The sequence below is a fragment of the Sinocyclocheilus rhinocerous genome, unplaced genomic scaffold, assembly GCF_001515625.1.
Source record: "Sinocyclocheilus rhinocerous isolate Xijiao unplaced genomic scaffold, SAMN03320098_v1.1 scaffold115, whole genome shotgun sequence".
In the NCBI taxonomy this organism is placed as follows: domain Eukaryota; kingdom Metazoa; phylum Chordata; class Actinopteri; order Cypriniformes; family Cyprinidae; genus Sinocyclocheilus; species Sinocyclocheilus rhinocerous.
In genome coordinates, this window is record NW_015650001.1 from 3,164,140 (window position 1) to 3,174,498 (window position 10,359).

General features: G+C 38.3%; 3 protein-coding genes across 4 annotated transcripts in view; all 3 read left to right on the top strand.

Annotated features, from left to right (window-relative positions):
- The window catches only part of LOC107711268 (suppressor of SWI4 1 homolog), a 6,882-nt gene extending 4,797 nt beyond the window's left edge, over positions 1 to 2,085 (top strand). The window contains exons 9-12 of the mRNA XM_016516236.1: positions 663 to 741; positions 837 to 966; positions 1,258 to 1,421; positions 1,503 to 2,085. Coding sequence (XP_016371722.1) covers positions 663 to 741; positions 837 to 966; positions 1,258 to 1,421; positions 1,503 to 1,879 — 750 coding nt within the window. The 3' untranslated portion in view covers positions 1,880 to 2,085. The remainder of the gene's footprint in view (positions 1 to 662; positions 742 to 836; positions 967 to 1,257; positions 1,422 to 1,502) is intronic.
- A 116-nt stretch (positions 2,086 to 2,201) lies between these two features.
- Positions 2,202 to 4,223, top strand: LOC107711269 (P2Y purinoceptor 11-like). Its single transcript, XM_016516237.1, has 2 exons — positions 2,202 to 2,254; positions 3,131 to 4,223. Exon 2 carries the CDS (start codon positions 3,153 to 3,155, stop codon positions 4,047 to 4,049), a length of 897 nt encoding a protein of 298 aa, XP_016371723.1. The 5' UTR covers positions 2,202 to 2,254; positions 3,131 to 3,152; the 3' UTR covers positions 4,050 to 4,223.
- A 1,759-nt stretch (positions 4,224 to 5,982) lies between these two features.
- Positions 5,983 to 9,897, top strand: LOC107711270 (eukaryotic translation initiation factor 3 subunit G-like). 2 transcript variants are annotated; one of them, XM_016516238.1, is made up of 10 exons: positions 5,983 to 6,224; positions 6,312 to 6,358; positions 7,176 to 7,264; positions 7,358 to 7,417; positions 7,510 to 7,614; positions 8,485 to 8,675; positions 8,747 to 8,859; positions 8,940 to 9,076; positions 9,311 to 9,417; positions 9,801 to 9,897. In XM_016516238.1, exons 1-10 carry the CDS (start codon positions 6,202 to 6,204, stop codon positions 9,814 to 9,816), a joined length of 888 nt encoding a protein of 295 aa, XP_016371724.1. In that variant the 5' UTR covers positions 5,983 to 6,201; the 3' UTR covers positions 9,817 to 9,897. The 2 variants fall into 2 exon arrangements, with proteins under 2 accessions (XP_016371724.1, XP_016371725.1); XM_016516239.1 differs by having other exon boundaries at positions 5,989 to 6,224; positions 8,485 to 8,674; positions 8,752 to 8,859.
- Positions 9,898 to 10,359: the final 462 nt, after the last annotated feature.

Sequence of the window (10,359 nt, forward strand, 5' to 3'; positions counted from 1 at the left end):
TTAAAATAGTCCATGTGACATCAGTGGTTCAACCTTAATTTTATGAAGATACGAGAATACTTTTTGTGTGCAGAGAAAACAAAAATAATGACTCTATTCAACAATTTCTTCTCTTCCGTGTCGGTCTTCAACACGCATTCACGAGAGTAACACGACGCATGTATGTGATAGTACTGTCATGAACACACGTCGTGGACTGACACGGAAGAAAAGAAGAAGTTGTTGAATAGAGTTATTTTTGTTTCCTTTGTGCTGTATTCTCATAGCTTCATAACATTACGGTTGAGCCACTGATGTCACATGGACTATTTTAATGATGTCCTTACTACCTTTCTGGGCCTTGAATGTTTCAGTTGTGTTGCTGTCTATGCAGGGTCAGGAAGCTCTCGTATTTCATCAGAAATATCTTAATTTGTGTTCAGAATATGAACAAAGGTCTTGCGGGTTTGGAACGACATGAGAGTGAGTAAATAATGACAGAATTTTCATTTTTGGGTGAATTATCCCTTTTAAGTATTACTGGCTGGATTCTCAATGCATTCCGATGGAGTTCAACATTAGTATGTTGCTATGCTAACAGCACATGCTTAAGTACGAAAAGCACATTAGATGCTTAACAGTTCGTGTCTACTGAAAAATGATGGGTGTCTGTTCTGCTGCAGATTGGCCCCAGAATGACTCTGCAGCTGGTGAAGATATCAGAAGGCATGGGGGAAGGAAAAGTGCTTTATCATTCTTTCAGTAAGTGTAGTTTTGTGTAAGAGACCATTTAGACGCCCAACCTAGTTGTTATTGAGCGTATCACTAAGCTAGTCCAAAATGTGCTCCGTCTGCAGTCTCGAAAACAGAGGAAGAGCTTCAGGAGATGCTGAAAAGGAAGGAGGCCCGTCTGAAAGAGAAAGAAGAACGGAAGCGAAAACAAGAACAGAACATTGCCCTAAAAAAAGACAAACGAGATCAGAACAAGTGAGTAGATCTGCTGCTCTGGTGGTGATGATGAGCTAGATGTTAACAGTGGAGATTCTTTGTTTTTGCAGAAGTAAATATTACAGCATTTGGTTACGGTGTTTTGAAATGGGTATTCTGTTTTTCTGCTAAATGGTTGCTGCACATTACTTCAAAAACATCTTCTCCCATAAAAAGCTTTAAAACATCACATGCTAAATTAAAAATAAATCCAAACACCATAGCAATGCACTTGAAGCATCTTTTCAAATGTAAGTTCTTTTGTTCCAAAAATTTTTTAATTTCTTAAAGGCAAAAGAGCTTGGAGGGCATCAAGAGAAAGCGTCAGCAGGAAGGGCAGGTATCAGATGATGAAGTGGAGGATCCTGGGAAACCGGAGGGCCAGGCTCCAGCCGAGGAGTCTGAGGACGAAGCAGAGTATTACAGACAGGCTGTGGGGGAGGAACCAGATGAAGGTATCGTGTCATACCAAAATTACTTGTGAAATTTTACCGTTGCAGTTTGCACTGGTTCTAATTTCTTCTTGAACCCCACAGACATGTTTCCTGGTACAAAACGGAAGCGTGGTCCTGGAAAGTCTACAAATCCCTTTAAAAAGAGGAAGCTGTCACCGGGGAAGGGCCCTCCTCGTGACAAAAAGAGTTTTAAGTCGTCTGACAGGGGAAATAAAGATGGTAGGAAGCGGTTTGGGGATAGAAAACCACTAGAGGGGAGAAACAGGTTTAGGAAGAGTGAAGGAGGCAAAAAGTTTGGCCAAAAAGGGGGAAAAGGCAATAGATTTGCAGGGCAAAAGAAAGGAGATACCGGTAAGAAGTTTGGCGGACAGAAAACGTTTAAAGGACGTGCTGTTATGAAACGACAGAAAGGTGCCGGAGGAAAAAAGGACTTTAAACACAAGAAAGGGAAAAGCTGAAGGAACTGAAAGCGAGGTTGGACGCATCTAAACTGCTTAACCACAAGATGGGACTGTTGCTTCACTGATGCGTCATGTATTAAATGACTGATGTATCATCATGTATCAATGCAAAAACATCAGCAGATCAATGCTGCTTTATGTCAGACTTGTGCCTTGTATAAATATTCATAGATTTGGATACATTTTACCAATAAATTCTTTCAAACCATCAAGCGGCTTGTGTTGCAATCATCTAGAGGCTTTAAATGTCACGTGTGCTTGCCTGTGTGATTTCACTCACTGGTCTGTTTTTTTTTAAAAGTGCATGAGACAGGAAGTTTGGTACTGTTTCACGGGCGACTGTCGGAGCATTTAGTCAAGCAGACTTGCTTGGTAAGTTTTATCGACTTGTTTGATTTTTGTTTGGCACTTTTTAAAAATGTACAAGAGTGAGAGTTTATAAACTATCCCATACAATTAAAAAAATAACGTTTTTGTTATGGTCCTCGTGTATAAAAAATGCTGGGAATAGGTATGTCAAGGTGAATTAACAGTATAAAACATCTTTTGAGTAAAATGTACTGTAATTGATGTTTAGCTGTACTTGATGTGGACTTCTTGGGTTTGAATAAATTAAGGAATTTGTGCTGGGATCTTATTTGGTAAAATATCAGTGTTTTGTTGTTTTTATAAAATTTGTGAGTGCTTAGCACTTAAGTTTCCAAACATGATGACAGATTGTTTTTAAAATTGCTGCAAATTCTGAAACCCATTAACTTGTATCTTAAAATAAACAACATTACCATTAGCAAAAAATGTAAATACATTCTTCACCACAATATCATGAACAGCCTTGGATGTAAAATTAAAAAAGTGCTGAAAAGATTATAAACCACTTATTTTACAGTGCACTGGTCTAGCTATACTTACTGTTTTTAGTCATAACACTCTTAAACAATGCAGGTGTGATTTCCTGCAGGCAGAACTGAAAGATGTCTGTGCTCTGTAAAACCCCTGAATTACGTGACATCTGAGCAGACGACAGTTAATTGTATCGATTGGTTATTTAGCTAGCTAATGTTTTTTAATGTTGTCAACAACTGCGTTTTTAGGATGCATGGTAAAAACAGGTAAAGAGCTGAATCACAAACGATGTCATTTATAAAAAAAAAGATAAAAATGTTTTCACATCATCTGCTTGGATTCACAAGGTTTTTCCAAAAATGTGATTTAAGATTGATGCTACCAACTCTTGTTTGTATATTTCAGGGGTCAGAGAACACCAGGGACAATGAACAACAATTTACTCTGCAATACTACATTTCAAATCGGACTCCTCCCCCCAATGTATGGCATTGAGATGTGCGTGGCTCTGGTAGGGAATATATTTGCCCTGTGGCTCCTGGTGACTAAAGAGAGGCAGAACTGGCACACCGGAGTAGTGTTCTCCTGTAATCTGGCTATCTGTGACATTCTTTATGTCCTGACCTTGCCTTTGCTCATCATTTACTATGCCAATGAGAAGCAGTGGAGCTTTGGAGATGCTGCATGCAAAATTGAACGCTTCCTCTTCAGCTGCAACCTCTATGGCAGCATTTTCTTCATCATGTGCATCAGTGTCAACAGATACCTTGCCATAGTTTTCCCCTTCTTCACCCGGAGCTACGTGCGCCCTAAACATGCAAAGATCGCAAGCGTGCTGACGTGGTCCATCGTGATCATCGCTTCATCGCCAGTCCTCAAATTTGCTGGGACCGAAGTTAAACAAACCCACACTCTTTGTGTCTCAAGTCATGATGAAACCCTGAGAAACCCCCATTTTAAGTACACTCTATTTCTTATGGTTGTAGGATGCATGATTCCTTTGTTAGTTACCTTTGCATCATATTTGGGTGTGATTTGGACTGTTCTGAAAAATAAAAACATAACCGCACTAGAGAAGAGGAAGGTGGCTCTGATGGTTGCTCTGGTCTGCATCCTTTACGCCACATCATTTGTGCCCTATCATGTTCTGCAGACGTATCATGTCTTTCTGAAGTCGATTAAGATGATGAAGTGTGATGTGTATAATTCATATCAAGTGTCAAAAGGCCTGGCCACCCTGAACATGTGCTTGCATCCGCTTCTATACATGGCTGTGTTTGACAGCATACGGACAGCTTGCTGTGGAAAGAGCTCAGATGACTAACCTTCATACACATAGTATCTTGGCCAAAATCTCACGCTGTGGCTCCCTGGATGTAAATTAAGTTAAATTTCTGTTGATGGCTGTACTCTTTTCTTGTACGTCTGCAAACCACAAACCAAATGAAAATTATTTTCTTTGTGTCATTTTTGTGCTCAAAAGCAAACAAGAACATATCTGACAGTAAAAATTGACCATTAAAATGCTTCTATTCTAGCTGCAAAGAATACCAATTAAAGATATTTAATTGAAGACTGGCTCAGTTTTTATTTATTTATTTATTTATTTAACAAAGTTCTTCTTTTTCAAAATGGTGGCTTTGGGGTATATCGATCTCCAATATTATTTTAGTCTTTTGTGATATAAAATATTACTTTCGTTGTACTTCACAACTGATGGCTATTTTTAAACATTGTCCAGAAGTACAAGAAACCATAAGAGAAATCTAGACAAATGATCCAGAGAACTGAGACCTAAACTTCCTAATTAAACAACATTAGTGCCATAAAGGTGTAATGCATTAACTCAAATTAAGCAAAGTTTGTTTGTAGCCTATAGACAATTTCACAACAGATGTGGTTAAAAGCAGCTTTAGTGAAAATCATCCCTTAAAATCTACTGTATGTACGGACAAGCTCCTGCTCAGCCAAGATATTATCTAGTTACTAGTGTAATACTAATGTCCACTGAATAAATTATTTACTAATTTAATGAAAGGCTCTTTTTAGTTGTATTTACTTAAAGACTACATAAACTAACTGAACTGAAAAGTTATGTTCAATACATAAGTACATTAAATAGCTCAGAAAATTAACCTTAGTTGTTATTACCAGTGTTGGGGGTAACGCATTACAAGTAACGCGAGTTACGTAATCAGATTACTTTTTTTCAAGTAACTAGTAAAGTAACGGAAGTGCAGAGGAGTTGTGTGCGCTGTGTGAACATGATGTTACTCTAGACTAAATGTGAATGTGCATTAATTAATCCCACTCACAAAAAACAGATTTAGTATTCATCAAAATGAATTAAAACAGTGAAATGCAAACTCAGAATATGACGCAAACCAATTAAATATGCTAAATAACACAAATGTATCTAATCCCATTCTATTAACCAATGTCAACACAAAAGTAATGTAAGGCATTACTTTCCATAAAAAGTAACTAAGTAACGTAATTCGTTACTTTTTTTTACGGAGTAACGCAATATTGTAATGCATTACTTTTAAAAGTAACTTTCCCCAATACTGGTTATTACTGCAACGAAAAAAAACATAATGTATCAATATAGATAGCCTCAAAATCGTGGTTTGCATGTCATGGAAGAAGCTGGTTACTTGACATTCTTGTGGGTACATATTTAAGAAGGCATTTTTATATGTTCCTACGTTGAGTTACGTAATCAGATTACTTTTTTTCAAGTAACTAGTAAAGTAACGGAAGTGCAGAGGAGTTGTGTGCGCTGTGTGAACATGATGTTACTCTAGACTAAATGTGAATGTGCATTAATTAATCCCACTCACAAAAAACAGATTTAGTATTCATCAAAATGAATTAAAACAGTGAAATGCAAACTCAGAATATGACGCAAACCAATTAAATATGCTAAATAACACAAATGTATCTAATCCCATTCTATTAACCAATGTCAACACAAAAGTAATGTAAGGCATTACTTTCCATAAAAAGTAACTAAGTAACGTAATTCGTTACTTTTTTTTACGGAGTAACGCAATATTGTAATGCATTACTTTTAAAAGTAACTTTCCCCAATACTGGTTATTACTGCAACGAAAAAAAACATAATGTATCAATATAGATAGCCTCAAAATCGTGGTTTGCATGTCATGGAAGAAGCTGGTTACTTGACATTCTTGTGGGTACATATTTAAGAAGGCATTTTTATATGTTCCTACGTTCTAGATGCTTTTTGAAGCCGTTCTGGAATGTACTCTGGCTTTTTAGTTTACTTCTATCGTGTCCCTTCCTTGTTGTGTAGAAGTCAGTACTAGCTCATTTCACCACATTTTCCCTCTCTTCATATCATTTTCCTCGCTGCAGTCCTCCGCTCGCACAGAGGCGCTGTAGCGGCGCGTCCTGTCACCAAAACCAGCCCCGGGAAACGCTTCCTCTCGAGCTTCAAGACAACCGTAAAGATGCCGTCGATCGAATTCGACGAGTAAGTTCTTCGTATGAATGAAACCATATAGTTTTATTTATGCTTATTCCGGTATAACAGGCATGTAATATCTTGTGTTTTCCACAGCTCAAAGCCTAGCTGGGCCGATCAGGTGGAGGAAGAGGGAGATGAAGGTAACTTACGAGGCCGCAGCGCAGCCTCGCGCACGTGTTTAAACACTCATTAATTAAACTACACTCATTACATTAGACTACTCTACCGATAGTGAAAGTTACAGTCAGTGAGCGGGATGTCAGCCTGACAGAAAAAGGCAGCTGGTGCTTTGTGCTGTGACGGTTCTATATTGTACTATGCTAATGCTATATATAAGTTACACATGCACTATGCTATACTAACGTTACTTGTTTTATGCTACACCCATCTGTAAAATATTACACATCGTGCTGTTATTCTTTGACATTACATCGTACCGTGTTGTGCAGTGTATATACTATCATGATGCTAAATTGTACCATACTGTATGTCAGTATAGTGACAACAATTAGACAAATGGAGGATTGTTTTTTGTTGAAAAAGAATTAGGGCTGAAAATAACCTGTGCAACGGGGTGCATATGTTTTTAACATCAAAGATTTTGTGTAAAATAAATTATACGAGTATACAAGGAAAAGTGTATATTTCAGGTGCTGTACTTGATTACAATTTCTACAGTTTTCCACCATTTAATTCGTCTTAAGTTTTTTTAACAATTTCAGTATGTGACAGTAAACATTAATATTTCATCAAGTCAGTTAATGTGAGGTCAGAAAAAAAACCTTGTAAAAAGGATTAAACAAAAACGACTAAATAAGTAAAAGTACATTAAATAAATAAAAGATAAATGCTTTTTAAAATAGTCTTAGTTTGTATACATGCATACTGTGACTGCATGACATGCCATATAAACTATAGTTATGCATTTATAACAGGTGTATTTACTTACTTCAACAGGTACACTCCCTTCACCAAAAGAGACAGTCAAAGGTAACATCAAGACTGTCACAGAATACAAGATTGATGAAGATGGCCAGAAGTGTAAGGTTAGCAGAGTTCTTCTTAATATTATATCGTACTTGTCAAAAGGTTTCAGAAGAATCCGGTTTCATATTTGTCCTTTGCTCCTCTATGGTCAGATTGTCAGGACGTTCAAAATTGAGACACGGAAGGCCTCCAAAGCAGTTGCCAGGAGGAAGGTATGTCTTAATTTTTCTTTAGTATTTTGACATCTAAATATATTGTTTTTGTTTGTTTTGGGGGGGGGATTGATTGTTGTTTCATCCAACAGAACTGGAAAAAATTTGGCAACTCTGAATTTGATGCACCAGGTCCCAATGTTGCCACCACCACAGTGAGTGATGACGTCTTCATGACCTTCATCTCCAGTAAAGAGGTATGATGATGAGAACCTGATGAAGTTTTTACACGGAGGCATTGCATATTAAAGAAATAGTTCACCCAGAAATGAAAATTAGCTTGAAAATGTACTCGCCCTCAGGCCATCAAAGATTGTAGATGAGTTTGTTTCTTCATGGGAACAGATATTTAGCATTACATCACATGCTCACCAATGAATCCTCTGCAGTCAATGGGTGCCGTCAGAATGAGAGTCCAAACAGCTGTCGTGTTTAAGCGAAAAGCTGCATGTTTGTAATAAATCTGTCGTTAAGATGTTTTGAAACTTCAAACGGTTGCTTCTGGCAAAACTACGAGTCATCTATCCATTATATTGCTTTATCCAGTGAAAAAGTAGTCCTGTCTGAATCAGGAGAGAAATATGCACAGATCAAGCATTGTTTACAATCCAAAACAGTCCTAAACATTTTTTGGTTGGTTTTAATGTGAGATGACCACCTGATGGACTTTCTTCACTAGAGGAAGTGTAATTATGGATTATAGACTTGTATTTTGGTCAGAAGCATTGATTTAAAGATGAAACGACTTGATGGATTTCCACTTTACGAAACGTTTATTGATGGACTGGAGTCATGTGAATTACTTGTGATATTTTTATCAACTGTTTGAACTCTCATTTTGACGGCACCCATTCACTAATAAGGGTTAATTGGTGAGCAAGTGATGTAATGCTACATTTCTCCAACTCAGTTCCAGTAAAGTTAGAGACTCGTCTACATTTTGGATGGCCTAAAGGTGAGTGCATAGTCATACATTTTTTTTTTTGCGAACTATTCTTGCTAAAACACTTTCACTTCTATGTTGTACCGATGCCAACTTGAAGTGATTCTCCTGCTTGTTTTAACAGGACTTGAATGCTCAAGACCAAGATGAAGATCCCATGAACAAGCTGAAAGGACAGAAGATCGTGTCCTGCCGTATCTGTAAAGGGGATCACTGGACCACTCGCTGTCCGTACAAGGACACACTTGGTCCTATGCAGAAGGAGCTGGCCGAGCAGCTGGGTCTCTCCACGGGAGAAAAAGAGAAGGCAGCAGGTACGAAACCTTCATGTTGTCCTGTTAAGCATATTCGTTGAGGCGATTAATGAAAATTATTTTACTTTGATATCTAGAGCCAGAGCCTGCCCAACCAGTCCAAAGCAAGACGGGGAAGTATGTTCCCCCCAGCCTGCGGGACGGTGGTACGCGCAGAGGAGAGTCCATGCAGCCTAACCGCAGAGGTACATGTTTGACATCCAGATCTTAAACTGATGTTCTCAATCAAGAGCCTAATGGTAATGTGGTGATATTTTCTCTGCAGCTGATGATAATGCAACAATCCGTGTGACCAACTTGTCCGAGGACACCAGGGAGACAGATCTGCAGGAGCTTTTCAGGCCTTTTGGCTCCATCTCTAGGATCTATCTGGCCAAGGACAAGAACACAGGCCAGTCTAAGGTGAGAGATGTGAAACACGGCCGTCGGATTCATGAGCAAATGACAAAAAAGGAAAGAGAAGTTAAAGATTCACGTTGACTCATCTACTCAGTTTAAGAACTAAACAGGAAAATGTGTGATTGTTAATCTAAAAATAAATCTGCTTACATTAGTTTTAATAATATGACCGCATGAACCATATGAGTAATGTTTTCAGAAAAATAGCACATATAACTTCTTTCCCCATTACTCTAGGGCTTTGCCTTCATCAGCTTCCACCGCCGTGAGGACGCTGCCAGAGCCATCGCTGGTGTGTCTGGCTTCGGTTACGATCATCTCATTCTCAACGTTGAATGGGCCAAGTGAGTGCTCCTGAAAGAGAAGTTAAAGATTCACGTTGACTCATCTACTCAGTTTAAGAATTAAACAGGAAAATGAGTGTGATTGTTAATCTAAAAACAAATCTGCTTACACTAGTTTTAATAATATGACCGCATGAACCATATGAGTAATGTTTTCAGAAAAATAGCACATATAACTTCTTTCCCCATTACTCTAGGGCTTTGCCTTCATCAGCTTCCACCGCCGTGAGGACGCTGCCAGAGCCATCGCTGGTGTGTCTGGCTTCGGTTACGATCATCTCATTCTCAACGTTGAATGGGCCAAGTGAGTGCTCCTGAAAGAGTCTAAAATGAGCAACAGCCATGCTTTCTCTGATCTAATCATGCTTTCCTTGTCTTTCCAGACCCTCCAACAACTGACAGAGCTCCATGAATATTCCAGGTCTAGATTTGTTCTGCCAATTGTATCAGGCAGTGTTCCAAATAAATGCAAATGATAAAAGCATCCAGTTGTCTGTGTTTCACTCTGTGGTTTTGTTCTGTAATCTGTCTTTAATTAGCTTGTTTTCGAAGTACTTGCATTTAAGTGTACTAGTAAAGCTGCAAGCAACTCTAAACCTTACCAGTGCTTTACATAGAAATAATGGAGAACTAATGAAGAAATCTTGAGGAAAATGCAAGTATTCCTTTGCTAAAGGTTAATGTTCTGGTCTGAGGTATCCTGTAAACCTTATTTTGCTATGTAGAAGTTATTTTCTGTCAATGTGTAAGGCTTCGGATTCATTTTTCGCTGTAAGTAAATAACTAGAGGAACAACATGCAAGAAATGGTAACAAACACCAGTCTAAAAAAACTGGTAAAAATAAGGTGGATAGAGGCAGTCTTAAGATAGACAAACATCACTAAAAAGACAAGCCCATAGACACGTCCCCTCAATATGGTCAAACTGTTCCCCTGGTATTT

Coding starts and splice junctions, on each gene's coding strand:
- LOC107711269 (XM_016516237.1), top strand. CDS start 3,153: ATGAACAACAATTTACTCTGCAATACTACATTTCAAATCGGACTCCTC.
- LOC107711270 (XM_016516238.1), top strand. CDS start 6,202: ATGCCGTCGATCGAATTCGACGA. Junction 6,359..7,175: donor GGAGGAAGAGGGAGATGAAG/GTAACTTACGAG, acceptor TTACTTCAACAG/GTACACTCCCTTCACCAAAA. Junction 7,418..7,509: donor AAGCAGTTGCCAGGAGGAAG/GTATGTCTTAAT, acceptor TTCATCCAACAG/AACTGGAAAAAATTTGGCAA.